This window comes from Ursus maritimus, unplaced genomic scaffold (genome assembly GCF_017311325.1).
Source record: "Ursus maritimus isolate PB19 unplaced genomic scaffold, ASM1731132v1 scaffold_10, whole genome shotgun sequence".
Lineage (NCBI taxonomy): Eukaryota > Metazoa > Chordata > Mammalia > Carnivora > Ursidae > Ursus > Ursus maritimus.
Window position 1 is genome coordinate 5,992,563 of NW_024423344.1, and position 18,388 is coordinate 6,010,950.

The following is an 18,388-nucleotide window of genomic DNA, read 5'->3' on the forward strand; positions in this document are numbered from 1 at the left end:
ATAAGTGAAATGAAGGGAAGGACAGCAACGATACAAGGGATGGGAGGGAGGAAGGAGGAATTAGGATTATTTTGTTATAAAGTACTCTCACTACCAAAAAGAATTATGCTACAGAGGACTATTATATAACAAAAATGTTGATGCTGTATGACTGAGTGAAAAATAAGCTGGCTATAGAATGATAAGATAAATGTGACTCTGTTTTGAAATGTTTATTTATATAAACAAAAAGTTTACATTTCTAGATGGGAGGATTGTGGGTGATTTTTTATAATTCCTCTATTTCGGTGGTTCTCAGTCTGAAGAGATTTTGCCCCTTGGAGGATATTTGACAGTATCTGGAGATACTTTTAGTGGTCACAACTGTGTGCACGTGCAGAGAGTGCTACTGGCATCTGGGGGGTAGAGGCTAGCTCTGCGGCTGCACGTCCTACCTTGCGGCAGACGCATACATCCCAATGAAGAATTATCCAGACCAACATGTCAACTGTGAAGAGGTGGAGAAACCCTGCTTTATGTTTCCCCAGTGTTCTGTACTAAGCGCTCTCACTTATTGTAACTAGAAAAGTTTTCTTTTCTAATTAAAAATTTGCCAGCATTTCATTCACTTACTTAATTCAACTTGTCTTGGTGTTGGTGCGTTTGGTTTGGGTTTTTTTGTTTTTTGTTTTTTGTTTTTTTTGAATGCCTGCTAGGCTTCAGACAGATTGCCAAAGCAAGCACTTATTAAACACAGCAGTCTTTGTGGTGAAATTACTTACTCCTGTAGGTATGTATGAAATAGGAATAAGATCGAGCCACCTAGACACCAGTCTTGGCACAGTATCATATCCAAAAGAAACACGAATCCTGCTTCCAAAAAAAAAAAATTGAAAACTAATGTAGGTCCTTACTGAAGATCTTTTGAGAGAGAGAATAGGGTGAATTATATTGAATAACATACATCAGGACTTCCTCGATAAAACCTCTTTGTATACCATTTCTCCCACATCTTTTGTCATTTTTCCCATTTCCTGTTCCCCTACAGTTTGTCCTCACATACCAGGTTATCCTCCCTACTTTCTCTTGTCATTTCTCACTTCTTTCTCTCTCACCAATTTTCGTGGAGAGGTAATAACAGTAACTAACACTTAATAAGTGATTACCAGGAGGCAGAAAATGTACCAAATGCTTCACCTGTGTTATGAAGGAAATACTATTCCTTTCCTCAGTTTAAAGATGAGGAAAGTGGAATACAATGAAGTTAAGTATCTTGCCCAATATCGCAGAGAAGATAAAGCTTAGATCCATGATGTAAAGCCAGACAGTCTGACTCTGGAGTCTGTATTCTTAACAGCTATTCTATACTGATTTGTTTTTCAAAATCCGTATAAAAGTTCTATCTATGATAATATAATAGGCTAGGAAATGACCCTGCCTTAAAAAATTAAAATAACAGGGGCACCTGGGTGGCTCAGCCATTAAGCGTATGCCTTTGGCTGGGGTCATGATCCCAGGGTCCTGGGATCTAGCCCCACATCAGGCTCCCTGCTTGGTGGGAAGCCTGCTTCCCCCTCTTGCACTCCCCTTGCTTGTGTTCCCTCTCTCGCCGTCTCTCTCTCTGTCAAGTAAATAAATAAAATCTTTAAGAAAAATTAAAATAACAAAGTAGAAATCAAGTTCTGTAAAGTACCAGGTAACTGACGAGTGAGAATTACAAGTGCAAAATATAAGGGAAAGTGTATACCCAGAGAGATAAGCAGGATAGTGAAATTGTGGCAAGAGGACCGTTTCCATTTCTTACAGGACACAAAGTTCATAAGTCAAAATTTAGGACCCACTCAGGTGGGGAGTCTAATGAGGCACTCTTCCTACATAAAGCCAGGGCCATATGGAAATGCAACCAACCCAACCCCTAGAATACGTCAGGAAATTTGCACTGATATTGAGAAATTGCTTGTTTGGGAAATATTACAACCACAAAAAAGTTAATAGATGGATTTACAGCCTAGATTCCTACCACCTAAAAAACTTGCCTCAAATGTCAAGCTGTGGATATAGTTGAAAATGTTTGGAATTAATAGTGCCTAGGAATCTTATTACAACAAGTACAAATCCTTTTTGGTTGGACTATCCCTCTACAATAGGTGTCAAATAATTCTCACAATTAGTTTTCAAAGGAAAATATTCATCACAATGAAAAAAAACTAGTACACAAGGAAACAATTCTCAAGAGATCATTGGCAGTTATGACACAATGGCAATAAAAGATTTTATAATTATCAGGCTTTGTTTATAAAGCAGCTGTTGTGTTTAAAGAAATGAAAGATATTTAAAATGTCTGCAGTATATGGGAAAATGATTTTTGAATGATATAGCAAATATGAAGAAGAACCAAATATAACTTCCACACATGTAATACACAAATTGGAATGGAAAGCTCATTGGATGGGTCTAACAGATTAGACAAATTAGAAGAAAGAATTAGAAAACCAGAAATTACTAAAAGAAAATTATCCACAAAGGAAAGGATTACAGAGAGACAAAAAGATTATATGAAAAGAGGTTAAGAAAAATGAAGGATAGAATGAAAAGATCTAACATAAATCCGATCATAGTTTCACAAAAATACGAGAGAGAAGGAGAGTGACTGGGGCAAAGATAATATTTGAAAAGATAATGCCTGACATTTTTTTTTCAGAATGCATGGAATACACCAATCCACAGAATAAAGTAGCCCACAAATTCTAAGTATGATAAATACAAAGAAATTCATCTCTAGACACATGATAGTGAACTACAAGTTCACTATGGTGAATTCATTATGGCAACACCAGAGACGAAAATGGGGATCTTAAAAGGATCCAGAATAGAAGTACAAATTACCTCCAGTAGATCAACAATTAAACTTACAGCTGACTTCTTATCAGCAATAGAAGCCATGTAACATTGTAACGGTATCTTCCATATACAGAAAAAAACAACTGACAATCTCAAATACTTTTCCCAGGGGCACCTGGCTGGCTCAGTTGGTAGAGCATGTGACACCTGATCTCAGGGTTGTAAGCTTGAGCCCCAAGTTGGGTGTAGAGATTACTTAGAAAAAAAAAAATCTTTAAAAAACAGATATAAATAAATAAATAAATAAATAAATAAAATATCTTTCCCCAGGAAAAAATAACTTTTAGAAAGTGAGAGTAGGGGAAAAGTCTCATATTCCAAAAAACAGAAACAAAAAGACTAAGTTTGCCATGACCCATATAAAGCAAATTCTAAATTATACTTTAGAATAAGGAAAATGATCACAGATAGAAGATCTAAGATACAAAAGAAATGAATATGTTTTTAAATGTGAAGAAATGTGAATGTAAATAAACACTGCATAAAACAATAATAATAAAGTTTTTTAAAGTTGAAAAAAACAATTCAAATATATGAGTGAGAAGTGTAATGAAGTATCTTAGGATCCTTGCATCATCTTGGTTAAGAGTAGGAATGCTAATTAACTTGAGTCTTAAAAAGTTGTGTTTAGGGGTGCCTGGGTGGCTCACTCAGTTAAGCATTGCATTTTTGATTTTGGCTCAGGTTATGATCTTGGGGTTGTGAGATCGATCCTGCTTAAGATCCTCTCTCTCTCTCTCTCCCATTCCCTCTGCTCCTTCCCCCACACCCCCAACTCTCTTTCTCTCTCTCAAAAAAAAAAGTTGCATTTATATGTTTTAATTGCTAGGGTAACTGCTAAAATAATAGAAACAGCATATAAGTTTCAATTTAGTAGAAGGTGAAAATGAAATTTTAAAAAGATGTATTTGCCTCTGCATAAAAAGAATATCAGATGTCAACGCACAAATTTAACAAAATGTGTTTAAGATATTTATAAAGAATGTTATAAAACTTCATAAATGGATGGATCGATAGCTATATTAGATATATTGAGATAGATCAATCTCAATCTCTCTCTCTTTCTCTCCCTAACGCACACACACACAAGAAGACCTAAATAAATGGAAGGATGCACTATGTTTACGGAATAGAAAACTCAATTTAAAAATATATCAATTCTTCCCAAACTAATCTATCTACAAATTCAACGTATTCCCAATCACTATCCTAACAGGTTGGTGCGTGTATGTATTTTGGGGGTACAGAGGAATTGTCAGTATGTATGTGTGATAAGCTGATTCTACAATATATATGGTAATGTAAAGGGCTAAGAATAATTCTGAGGAAGAACAAGAAGGCAAGATTTTCCCAAGGGAATTTTCGAGACTTTACAAATTTACAGTGATTAAGGTGGTGTGTTGCCAGAATAGGCAAACAGAATGAGAGTTCAGAAATAAAACAACATGTATGTAAATATTTGATTTATGAAAAATGTGATATTGCAGATTAATGTGGGGAAACTCTCTTTTCAGTAAATGCGGCTGAGAAAATTTGCTATCTATACAGGTCAAAAGATGAAATTTGATCCTTACCCCACACTAAGCATTCCCATGTTGATTAAAGACCCAAATGTGAAGAGCAGCATAATAAACTTTTGGAGGGTAGTTGAGAATATTCTTATGACTTTATTATAGAGAAAAATATTTAAAACAGACCATACAAACATTGTAGATAATAAATTGAACAATATTTAAATTGTACATTTCTATTCCTGAAAAAAAAAAGACAACAATAAGGCAGTACAAGGGCAAACCATGGAGTGTAAGGCAGTTTTCAAAAACATTTTATTTATTTGAGAGAGAGAAAGAGAGCAAATGGAGGGAAGGAGCAGAGGGAGAGGGAAAAGCAAGCTTTGCGCCAAGCACAGAGCCCCATGTGGGGCTTGATCCCAGATCATGACCCAAACTGAAATAAAGAGTCAGAGGCTTAACTGACTGAGCCACCCGGGCGCCCCGAGTGTAAGGCAGTTTTAACACATATGATATAAAAAGGATTCATATTCAGAAAATATAAAGAACTCCTACAAATAAATTAGAAAAAGGCAGAGACTCCACAGAGAAAACGGGAAAAACATTTGAACAGGACTTCACAAAATAGGATAGCCAAAAGTTCAATAAATATATGTAAAAGTACTTAACTTTATTATGAATCAGGAAAATTAAAAAATGTTGACAGTAACATGTTTTGGCAAGGATATGTAGCAGCATGGACTCTCAGACCATGGTTGCTGTGGGAGTATAATTTGTTACAAAGCCTTTCAAAAACAGTTTATCATCCCCTTATCCAATGGAACATGTACATAGCCTAGAAACCATCAACTCACTCCTAAATGTGGACTCTAGAGAATCCTAAGCATATGCAATAGGATACATGTATAATAATGTTTATAGCAGCCCCATTCTAATAGCTCAAACTATAAACAATAGCACCAGTAAAATAAATGGTGATATAGTCGTAAAATGGAATATGATGCAGCAATGGAAAGGAACAATCTTCAGTTACATGTAAAGAGGGTGAAACTTAAACATAAGGTTGAGCAAAAGATGTGAGGCGTAGGGGCACCTGGGTGGCTCAGTCAATTAAGCATCTGATTCTTGATCTCAACTCAGGTCTTGATCTTAAGATTGTGAGTTCAAGCCCTGCTCTGGGCACCCATGCTGGGTGTGGTGCCTACTTAAAAAATAATTTAAAAAAAAGATACAAGGCACAAAATGATGCGTATGATATAATTCCATTTATACTATAGTTCAAAAATAGGCAAAGCTCAACTATGTTTAGGGGTGATCGGTAGGTGTTAAAACTATAAAGAAAAGTAAAGAATATATCCTTACAGTAGCTAGGATAATGGTTACCATTGGAGTGTGATTGAGGAAGGGCTTCTAACTTCTAAGTTGCTTGCAGAGCTCAGTTTCTTGATATGAGTGTTGGTTACAATGTGGTGTTTAGAAACGAGGGTGTCTAGTTTATAACAGTACTTACATACTTTATGCATTCTTCTGCAAGTATGGTATTTTCACAATTGGGAAAAGTCTATGAAGTAGGAAATTTGAACTTTTTTCCAAAATAATATATAATGGTTTTTAAAGTTCAAGAGTGGGGCGACTGGGTGGCACAGCGGTTAAGCGTCTGCCTTCAGCTCAGGGCGTGATCCCGGCGTTATGGGATTGAGCCCCACATCAGGCTCCTCCACTATGAGCCTGCTTCTTCCTCTCCCACTCCCCCTGCTTGTGTTCCCTCTCTCACTGGCTGTCTCTATCTCTGTCGAATAAAATAAATAAAATCTTAAAAAAAAAAAAGTTCAAGAGTAGCATAAAGCTTATGACAAAGTTTGGTTATCCCATGCTTCATCACTATCCCTACTTCCCCAAAGCACTCATCTTGATTTCTGTCTTTTTCTTCTGTTTTTACTTACATATGTCTAAGTAAGATAGTTATGGGACTCTTCCTTGATTTTTTTTTCAGTTTTAGATGATCTCTGTTTACTTCCTTCACCGAAAGTCAGAATTTCGCTATTTTATAACATCCCTGCTCCCAGACTCACATTTCTCCCTCTTCTTGTCCTCCTAGAGTTTTAACACTTAAAAAAAATTAAATGCACATTCATATTATCATAATTATTCTTATATTCTGTTCACTGTTAATCCAAATTAAGTACACTACTTACATTTCCTTTCTTATATAATTGAAATTTTTTCCCTGGCTCAATGGCCTCTTGGAGTAACTTGCTTAGCTTTCTTTGACTCTCGTGTTAACTAGCCTCACACTAGATCCAATATTCCTCCTGGTTAACGCTGGCAGATAATCTCTCAGTTCCCTTGTTTTTCCTTGAGACATCTTTCTAGAGGTCCCTAGGTATCTCTAAGAACCTCTTCTTCTCTTGTTCCAGTCTGGTCAAGTTGTTCTCTGGGCCTACCAAACGGATATTGTCTTTGGGACTCCCCTACACCATCAGCCAGGGAAATGTCCTAGCAAGTCTTTTGTGTTGAATTCCTAGATCTTATGTTTTATTCTTGATTTACTTACTCTGTTCTGTTTTGTTTTGATGGAGTATATTCTTTATTGACTTCCTGAAATAAGGTGAAAGGCAAATCTTTGTTGGATGTTTGGTTGGGTCTAGAATCTTGTGCTGGAAAAAAAATTTCTCATAGGATTTTGAGAGCTACCAGAAACACATCCTAACTTCCAATGTACCTGTCCGGAAATCTGAGGACTTCCTCGTTTCCCTGTGGGTGTCCCTGCTTTATTTTCTCAGGAAGCTTTTTGGATCTCTTTACCCCCGTAATCTGAAATTTTAAAATAAGGAAGCTTGGTTTTTTCCTTTATTTCCATCCTGTGTTTTACATACATGCTAAGCTCTTTTAATCTAAAAACACATTTTCTTTGATTCTGGGAAATTTTCTTCTATTATTTCTGAGATAATTATTCTTTCTTCCTTTTTCTCTATTTTTTTTCTGCTTTTTTTTCCTCCCTCTCTTCTTCTGTCCAAATCGTTCTTCCTTCCTATTTCCCTCCCTTTCTTCTTTCTTTGTCTTATCAGATGTGAACACTCCTGGTGTGACTCTAATTTTATTATCCTTTTATTCCTATTTTCTAGGCCTTTGTCTTTCTAATATACTTTCTGGGAAATTCTTACAAATTTATAGTCCATTGTTTCTAATATTTTTTAATTGCTGCAGTTATATTTTTAATTTCCAATAGTTCTTTTTGAATTTTAAGTGACCTTATTTTTAGGACAGCTTTAGATTTACAGAATAATTGAAAAGGTAAGGCAGAGAGTTCCCACATACTTCATATCCAGTTTCTCCTATTATTAGTATCTTACATTAGTATGATATGTTTGTTACAATTAATGAACCAATATGGATATGTTATAATTAGCTAAAGTTCATATTTTATTCAGATTTCCTTAGTTTTTATCTAATGTCCTGTTTCTATGCCAGAATTCCATCCAGAATACCACATTACTTTTAGGAGTCGTGTACTTCTTGAAGATGACAGTTTTCGATTTTGTCTTTTTATAACCTTGACAGTTTTGCAGAGGACTGGTTAGGGATTTTGTAGAATGCCCTTGTTGGAATTTGCCTAATGTTTTTCTTATAGTTGAACTAGGGTTACGGATTTGGGGGAGGAAGATCACAGAGATAAAATGCCATTTTTATCACATCAAGTCAAAGGTACATAACCCCAACGTGTTTAATAACTGTTGATGTTCACCTTAATCACATGACTGAGGTAATGTTTGTCAAGCTTCTCCACCATAAAGGTACTATTTCCCCTATTTCTATAGTGTTCTCTTTTGAAAGAAATCACTATTCACAGTCTACGCTTACAGAGTAAGAAGTTGTTCTTCTCTTGAAGGGTAGTGTTTCTACATAAATTATTTGAATTCTTCGGCATAAGATACTTTCCTATTCTTCCCTAGTTGTTTGTTTGTTCATTGTTCGTTCATTCATTCATTTATTCCGTCATTATTCCGTCAGTATGGATTCATGGATGTTCATTTTATACTTTTGGTTATAATCTGAGAGTTCCTTTTTTTCCTGCTCGAACTGTTCCAGCTTTGGCCATCAGGAACTCTTTCACTTGGCTCCTATGTCCCTTTGACATACTTCATCAATATAGGTGGGGCTGTTTTTGTTTTTGTTTTTGAGCACTTCCTGACTTTCTGGCACTGTTCCAGGCTCATCTTGCATCTTTTCCACCCCAGCTCTTAGAATTAACCATTTCTGAAGGAGATCTAGTCATTTTAACTGGAATGATATTAGAATGCAAGATCTGAGCACTGGTGTGCTTACTGCTACGTAATATTGTTCCTTCCAGGCTAAGAGTTCATTTGGTTAAATACATTTTCCTTTTTCCAATTTTTTTTCAGTAGCACCTGGTTCTGATTTTGCAGATCTCATATCTCTAGGTGTGAGATACAATAAAAATAAATAAATAAGTTTATTTATTTTTGCTTCCTAAATTATCTCTATTCCCTCTAGACTCCTAGATTTGTTGTTTTGGTTTCTGACTTTCATGTCACAACTGTTCTCTGATATCTGATGATCTTTGACCATCCTTTCAAGAAATAAAATGTTGGGGCGCCTGGGTGGCACAGTGGTTAAGCGTCTGCCTTCGGCTCAGGGCGTGATCCCAGCGTTATGGGATCGAGCCCCACATCAGGCTCCTCTGCTGGGAGCCTGCTTCTTCCTCTCCCACTCCCCCTGCTTGTGTTCCTTCTCTCGCTGGCTGTCTCTATCTCTGTCGAATAAATAAATAAATAAAATCTTAAAAAAAAAAAGAAAGAAAGAAAAGAAAGAAAATGTTAATTAGAAACAATCTTTGTAGGAGAGTTTGACAATTGGCAAGCCAAACTATAGAACGATGAAAATGACATAGGAAATTTGTTGGGGATCCCCCCCATCACTATGCATTTGAATGGGCACAAGGAAGTCTGGAAACAGATGTGTTACTAGCAGCAGTAGCAGAGACTACAATGACGTAGGAAATTTGTTGCGGATCCCCCCCATTACTGTGCATTTGAATGGGCACAAGGAAGTCTGGAAACAGATGTGTTACTAGCAGCAGTAGCAGAGACTGAGTAGAACCCCAGTTAGGCACCACAGGAAAAATCCAAAGGATCCAGGCCATTTGTTTCTGTCAGTAGCTCTACCCCTAGCGATTACGCAAGAAACAAAGAGCCCTAATTCCTTTGTCACTACAGAGGAGTGGTTCACTCAAGGGAAATAAAGAGACACTAGAAAGGAGAAGAGTTTCATTCATTTAGATGTGTTTCATTCTTATTAATGTTCATCAAGCATATGGTCCAGTTTAAGAGGACTTCAATGTGCACCAGTGTTCCTAAATCTTCTCTTTCCATAAAAAAGTGGGAGCACAACAAAATAAATTAGATTAAGTATTTCCTGCTGTCTTCATCTCATCACTTATGCAAATAGGGCACTTATAACAGTTACAGTTTTCTTTTTTTTTTTTTAATTTTATTTATTTTACAGAGAGAGAGACAGCCAGTGAGAGAGGGAACACAAGCAGGGGGAGTGGGAGAGGAAGAAGCAGGCTCCCAGCAGAGGAGCCTGATGTGGGGCTCGATCCCAGAACGCCAGGATCACGCCCTGAGCCAAAGGCAGACGCTTAAGGACTGAGCCACCCAAGGCGCCCCTAACAGTTATAGTTTTCAATGGAGGAGTCCACTGAGACTAACCCGAAGGAAGACCAGACAGCCAAGAAGAGATCTCTTCCTTAGGGCTAGTTACACTGGTGAATATAAAAATACCAAATTAATCATTGACCATGAGAAATAGAGTTTAAAGCGAACAGTAATGAGGTCAACATATTCTCTTCCTATAAGTGTATGCAGACACTTTACAGTGAGAGGTTTGCTTAGTTAGCATGAATTCAGAGCAAGGGAAAAAATGTTGTGATAAGCTGTTCTCATTCAGCCAAAATCTTGATGCATCTGTAAATCTTATTGAGATGTATCAGTTGCAGGACAAATAGTAGTGTTTCTGGGCCAGGGAAGCCTCTGGAGGCAGCCCTGAATGTTCATTATTATAGGGATATATCAAGTAACCCTAATTTAGGTTTTATTACTGAAAAAGCCCCTTCTGAGGGCCCTGTTGTTTTTTTAACTATGCCATTCAGCCAACTAAGTTCCTATCAAGATGCCACACTTTCTATGGAGTCCTTAAATGTTTGTGCTTTGATTAGTTTTGTTTTGATGTGTATAATTGTAACTTCCTTTATCATCCTAGTCTTAGGGGACACCTAGATTTTGCCTTCCATGCGCCTACAAAAACAACTTACAATAGTGATGTGACTAGTTATTGATGACTTTAATGAAATGGCATTTTCTTAATTGAACTTCTATTTAAAGATGGTGGTTTTTTGCATCAAAAATAACAAATAGACAACAAAATATTAAATAAACAATCATGGTGTTTTGAAATAATGAGGACTCAGAGCCTCCTGCATTCATTTCTCCCTTATGCTTAATGTTTGTTTTCACACTGTTAAAAAATCACTTAATTCCCTTACAAAATGTGTTAAGAGGTGTCTGATACTATGATTGTCATGTGAGATAACGTTTCATATTTTAAAAGTAAATGTTGATGCTTTTATGATTATGTTTACTATTTGCCATCTAATGAGGTGTTGTAAAGACAATTATACTTCTTTTTTTTTTAAGATTTTTTTTTATTTATTTGACAGAGAGAGACAGTCAGTGAGAGAGGGAACACAAGCAGGGGGAGTGGGAGAGGAAGAAGCAGGCTCCCAGCGGAGGAGCCCCATGGGGGGCTCAATCCCAGAACGCCGGGACCACGCCCTGAGCAGAAGGCAGACGCTTAATGACTGAGCCACCCAGGCACCCCAGACAAGTATACTTCTTAATTTGGGTGTTTCTTAAACAAACATAAGTCATTAAAAAAACAGGAATATTTCACTTGACTCCATTTCTTAGCTTTTATTTTTGGGTATATTATTGCAGAAGATGAAATCTATGATCAGAATTCTTTCTGGAATCAAAGTTATCTAAATTCAAATCTCATTTCTGCTGTTCACCATCAGTGTGAGTTTAGTAAAATTATTTAATTTCTCTAACTCTTGGTTTACTTATTTGTAAGTAGCAGTATTTACCGTCGTTTTTTCCATTGAGTTATTTGTGTTAATTAAATGAAGTAATGAAGAGAAATGCTCAAGCTTAGTAGCTGGCCTCAATGAATGCTCAATAAATAAGAGGTGTGTGCACGTGTGTTTTAAGAAGAATGCATCCTAGAATCCCTGCAGACGTCTGCATACCTGCTGATCCTCATTCTAACTCTTCAGCACTGAGTTTAGGAATTTATTTGGATCAGGCTGTGTTCATTTGAGGAGAATGGTGATGGATGAAACATTTGTGCTTATCTGAGTGTACGCTGTATGCAAGTGATCACATTATGTATTCTATAACTGCAGGTGAGGACGTGCACTGGCCCAGCAAAGTGCACATAGCCAAGTTAGCCGATATGCCACAGTCTCATACTGGAAGGGAGAAATATTATATTTCCAGAGGTTAGTATGACTCTCATTCTCTCAGGATTTGAGGATTTGGAGGCTTCCTTCTCATTCTGTCTTAAGGAAAATTACTCATCATTTTTCAATGTATCCTGATTGTGTGACTCTCTGAATCCTTTAGATAAGCAAATCGTGATGATTTACCTAATTGGTATCCATGTTGGATCTTTCTGTCCATTAACACTGGCTATTAACATTGGTTTATACAGTGGTCGGTAGTGCTCTATTCTGTGTAATCCCTTCATTGAACACTGGATTCTTACGGGGTAAAACACGCAGCAGCTTTTTCTTCACAGTTACCCTTTAAGGCTCTTTGTTGTCTCTCCTTTTATCTCTAGATAACTTTGTACCGATTACTCTGGGTTTTAGAAAAATCTCATTTTTAGGAGTCAGAGTTCAGTCTAACATAAATATAAATTTGCTCCTATTCAAAGTTTCTTTTCCCCTCTACCTTCCTGGTTTGATAGCAGTGGGGTTGGAGGTGGGGAAGGGGTGGGGGGAAATCTGTTTTGCCAAGTTTGTCTCACTTTCTCCCCGCTTGCTTACTAGCCTTTGCTCCTTGAGAGTCGGGTCTCAGATTCTCGTGCAGCAGATGCCTGAATGCCCCTCTGTCTCCCTTGGGCACTCAATCAGTTGGTTAGTCCTTCCCCCATCCCCTGGGACCTCCAGATCTTCTCAGTTCTCTAAAATAAAGGCAACCCTCTCCAGTTCATTTCTTACGAGCTAGCTGTTGCTTTCTGATATACTTGAGGCCTGGCTATTCCTTTTTGTCTAGATTCACTTGAAACTTCTCTGTATTCCATGTCTGTCTCCCGTGTCTCAATAACAAGACATACCAGTAACTCTATCTTCCCATATCTCCCCCACATACATTTTGCTTAAACTACTTTGAGAGGATTTCTATTCCCTGTAACCAAAAGAGGTCTAATCAAGCTATGGGAAAACCGATCAAAGAGAATTGAGGGAAATTTTGTGCATGCTATGAACAGTCACTGAATACATTTCTGCTTCATGACAGTGGACACTGAGTCCATCAGGTACAGTGACTTGTTTCCTTAAAATATGAGAGCAATAAATGCAGATACATTCTCCCTCTTTGGCTCCCATGTTTTTGAGACTAGAACCTGACTGTGCCTTCTGCTAGCATGTTTCCAAACAATTAGATAACAGGATACTTTGTTGTTGCCTGTATCACTATATTGCAGTCCTATAGATAATCTGGACCTTGGTTCATCTTGGATATTTCCTGTTTCTTCAGTAACACATGTAAAATGTATCTTTTAATGTGGGTTCCTACTTAAACTGGCATATTAAATTTAGCTATGAATAACGTAGACCCAACTATGATAACTTAACACAGAAGTTGATTTTTTCTTTCATTTAAAAGAAGTCTGAAGGGGAGCCTGGGTGGCTTAGTTGGTTGAGCGTCTGCCTTCAGCTCGGGTCGTGATCCCAGGGTCCTGGGACTGAGCTCCATGTCAGGCTTCCTGATCAGTGGCAGAATCTGCTTCTCCCTCTCCCTCTGCCCTTGCCCCTGCTCAAGCGTGCTCTCTCTCCCTCTCTCAAATAAATAAATAAAATCTTAAAATATAAAAGAAGTCTTAAGGTAGGCAAATCATGGCTGATATGATGACTCTATGATACTATTTTTCTGCTACACCCTCCGTGGCATGTAAGTTTCATTCTCAAGTTCCTCACAGACCAGGATGGCTTTTGGAGACCCAGCCATGTGTCTAAGTCCCAGGCAGCAGGAAAGAAGGAGGAGGAGAATGGCAAAAGGGATGTATGGCAGCTACTCCTTTAAATGAGTCATGTTCATACGTGAGGTGAGTCTCATCTCAAGTCTCCCCCATACACCTAATTGGCCATAGGTAAATGTGTACCACACTGAACAATATTGGGATTTTTTTAAGGAAAAAGGGAAGCATGAAAATGAATGGCAACAAGATAGCTTCCCTTATTTATTTTATGCTGACATTGCCAAGTTTCTTTTCCTGATCTTATTGTTATTCATTATCATTATCAGGTCATGAAAGCAACCTTTTCATGTCCCATCCCCCACACTCACCAATAGGAAGGACATAATTTCAAAACAAATGACCACACTTTAAATTAAATATAATTAGCTTCAGGATGCCTGGCTAGTTCAGTCAATAGAGTATGTGACTCTTGATCGTGGGGTTGTGACTTTGAACCCCACATTGGGTGTAGAGATTACTTAAAAAAGTAAAATGTTTAAAAATAAATTAAAAAATAAAATTAGCTTCATGTAAAACTCCCTATATTCCTTTCCTTTTTTTTTTTTTTTCATTTCATGGGTGATGGATGAAAACTTAATCAGGAAAACAGATCATTACTGGATCTATTCTTGGAAACTTTTGTTTTAGCTTTAGGCTCCAGCTTTTTATTATGAAAAATTTCAAACCTATAGAGAAGTTGAGAGCAGTACAATGAACAACCATATATCTTTCTTGTAGAGTCACCAATTACTAACATTTTCTCACATTTTCATTATTGATCTATCTCTCCATAAATTTTGTTGTTGTTGGATCTTTTGAAAACTTAATAGGATTTTTAAAAAGGAAGGACACTATCTAAATCTTTAAAGTCAATAGATCCCCAGGAATAAATTCAAGACAGAGGTCAACTGGTTATATATAGGCTCTAAATTATAAATTCTCTCTTGGATATTTCAGAGGATCAGACCATATATATTGCAGATCCTCTTAAATAGACTTAAGATTCCAACTTCCTTTCTATGTTAGAACCTCTCAAATGATACTTCTCAGAGTTATCCTGATCTAAACTTACCACGGAAACAAGCCTCTTTAGACATTTTAATGCAAGTTGAAATTAAAAATTTTTTACAGTGCTATTGCCTTTCAGATAATTCAGTTTAATTATGACATTAACAGTGTCACCATACAGCCAGTAAATCAGCAAAAGATGGGGTTTCTTAGCATGATTCTCATAATAGAGAAAAACAAGGGGAAGCAAAGTGGTTTGCTGTATAATTTTGAATCTGAATCATTTGCTTCATCCTTGGAAAACAGTAATTCACATAGAATTGATACATGGGTTCAGGTCTCACAATGGTAAAGAGGAATATCTGAAACATCCTTTGGAGTAGAATGTGTTATTCTAAATAAGTATGGTTAAGCCAAATACCTGTGCTCCATGGTTTTGCCTGGCTGCACAGGCTTTAGGCTTAAATAGGCATGAAGCTTATGTTGACATTTTATATCAAGCTTTCCACTGAGTAACCAATTAACTGGTTTATAGAAACTGCTTTCTTTGGAGTTCTATTTCTGTAGAACAAAGGATGTAAAGCGTTTTCTTGCTAATAGGACAAACAGAAGAAGCTATAGGAGAAAAGGTCTTTGAGATCCAATCTTATACTGCGTGTATCCAGAGGCATGTAACAGATTGTAATACTACTGTTCATTAAGTAGTCCACTTTCCATCTCTGCATGCTCCTCTCTGTGGCATCTTGGGAGTTACTGTTGCATAATTTAAACTACTCTGCCAACTACTAGACCAAAATGCCATACTAAAACTTTGATAAACTTAAAAGAATAATTTGTTAATTTGAGTGGCTCCCCCAAAACTCAAACTTTTATCTAAGTCATATTTCTCACTACTTTCTTTTATAAACTCATTTTTATTTATTTAGCTTTTTTTTAAAACTAGACTCCACACCCATCATGGGGCTTGAGTTCACAACCTTGAGAATCAAGAGTTGCATGCTCTACCAAGACAGCCAGGTGCCCCTTACAAACTTATTTTTAAAACTGTTTTAGATTTACAGAATGATTGCAAAGATAATTCCTATATAGCCCACATCAGTTTCCCCTATTATGAACATATTAGTCCCTACTACATTTCACATGGTCTTTCCTTCCAGCTAATCTTACATGTTTTGTTACTTAACATATAAATTGTATGTGCCAGGCATTTTTAAAAAGATCTTATTTATTTATTTGACACAGAGAGAGAGATTTCGAGAGACAGCATAAGCAGGGAGAGTGGCAGGAAGAGGCAGAGGGAGAAGTAGGCTCGCCGCTGAGCAAGGAGCCCAGTGCCGGGATCATGACCTGAGCCAAAGGCAGACACTTAACCAACTGAGCCACGCAGGTGCCCCTGTGCCAAGCATTTTGATCTAATTTTATGTTGATATTCTTCAAAACTTTTGGAAAGAATACACAATGGAATTAAAAGATGTAGGGAGCCATATTCTCTCTTCCTCCAAAAATCATCTGAATCTTTTTTTTTTTCCGGTGAAAGTACCCTAGATTTTCCCCCAATAGTCCTCTTACTGACCATCTCATAAGTCTTCACTGATATCATTCTCTAGATCACTGAAGCTCTAAAACCCTCAATATTTTTTCTCCTCCTGTTCAATCACTATGAAATTTTTCTTTATACTACAGTTCAAATATGTCCCTTTTTTATTATTCTTATGGTAACTCCCATAATATTTAAAATGTTATTTAGTTTTTAATTAAACAAACCCAGATAATGTATAAGTGCTCAGGCTGCCATAACAAAATACCACAGACTGGGTGGCTTAAACAACAGAAGTTCATTTCTCACAGTTTTGGACGCTGAGAAGTTCAAGATCAAGATGACCATCAGCTCTCTTCTTGCCTAAGAAGGCTGCCTTTTAGCTGTGTCCTCAGAAGTGGAGAAATAGAGTTCTCTAATGTCTCTTCTTATAAGGGAATTAATACCATCATGAGGACCCCACCCTCATGACCTCATGTAAACCTAATTTCCTTCCACAGGCTCTATTTTCAAACACCATCACATTGGAGGTTAAGGCTTTAACACATGAATTTTGGAGGGACACAATTCAGTCTACAGGAGGCAGCAATCCTAACCTCAACACAGAAGAAAGTGCTGCTTTAAGAGGAGTTGTGAGACGTGAGCTTAGAAAGATTTGTCATACGGAGAATGAGTGCTACACTAAAGAGCCACTGGGTGTTCCATCAAGGCAGTGCAGTGGTGAGAATTATGTTTGAAAGCAAATCTGCTGGTTGCTTATGGGATGAATTTTACTGTAAGAAATCACAGGTAGGAAAACCACTTGTGGGAGTAATGTAACAATCTCTGAATGAAGACCCACATTATGATGACAGCACCTCAAATGCACCACTGACACGAAGCCTTTCCTGATCATTCTACAAGAGGGGATTTCTTCCTTAAATCTACATTTTTCTTATGTTTAAGGGTCGCTCATGGAACCCTTAAATTCCTCACTATACTGTGCTTGTTTCCGTACCTATCCTTTCCACTTTGCGGTTCCTCTAGCAGGTAGCAAAGGGGCGTCAGAGCAAGGCAAAGCCCAAAGCCAGAAGGCAGCTATCGGGGCGATCTCCCGCGATTGGCCGGGAGTCCCAAACTCCTACCCAGCGGGATACACTGTAAAACTTCGTGGACTTGACCACATCCTTTGACGTCCAGGGGGTTTGCGCAGCACTACCAACAGGGTGTACCCCCCCCCCCCCAGCAAAGGACGCTCTCTGAGCCTTCTGGGCGGCAACTCGCAACTGGCTCCAAACGCTGTGAAGCGGATGAACGAATTATTATCAATCGATTTCCGAACTGTCAGGGAGCAGGCAGTCTCCCCGTCCTTCTCCGGAAAAGGACCGCAGCCAACCAAAGACTGAGCGCGCCTCCTTTTCTATAGCAGGGCTTGGATTGCTCAATAGGGCCTTCCCCACTCTGGGATTCCGCCCATCCCTTTTAGCAGTAGGAAAGGACATAAGCAATAATTAAGATTCAACAGCAATAAAGTACAGATTACGTCAACGCATACGCCAGTACAGGACTAAAGGAAACGGTTTCGCTGGTCTTTACCGCTACGCGCCTACCGCTTAAGAGGGCCGGAACCGCCCCCAGCCCACCCCCTCCCAGGATGCCTTGCGCAGCGCGCCGACCCACCCCCATCCCAGGGTGCCTTGCGCGACGGGCTCGCTCCTGGTGAGTTACGTGCGCGCGGCAGGCGCCGTAACGTGCTCTCGGGTGGTTGCCCCACCCACTTTGGCCTTGTCCTCTCAGTCACTGGGGCTTGAAGTTCCCGCCAGGTCGCGGCTGGGCGAGAGCGATGCTACCGGGCTCGCCGTGGCTTTGAGAGAGGAGCGTCCCAGACCCCTTGCAGCTTCCTGACGGCGCTGAGCCCCGGCAGCCATGTCCGCGGGGTTCTCCTTCGGGACCAGCACGCTCGGCTCCACCACTGTAGCCGCCGGCGGGACCGGCGCAGGCGGCGGTTTCTCCTTCGGGACCGGGGCATCTAGGTAACCGAGCTTCCTCGCCTTCCCGGCCGGGGTCCTCCCCGCGAGACTCTTGGGTGGGCCCGTCCCTCTCTCTTCCCGCTGGCTTCCTTTCTGGTGGGCCTGGAAAAAACAAAAACAAA

General features: G+C 38.6%; 1 protein-coding gene across 1 annotated transcript in view; it reads left to right on the forward strand.

The window, feature by feature from the left end:
* The first annotated feature begins 17,983 nt into the window (after window positions 1-17,983).
* Window positions 17,984-18,388, forward strand: part of NUP58 (nucleoporin 58) — a 39,022-nt gene continuing 38,617 nt past the window's right edge. Inside the window, exon 1 of the mRNA XM_040621660.1 lies at window positions 17,984-18,269. Coding sequence (XP_040477594.1) covers window positions 18,163-18,269 — 107 coding nt within the window. The 5' untranslated portion in view covers window positions 17,984-18,162. The remainder of the gene's footprint in view (window positions 18,270-18,388) is intronic.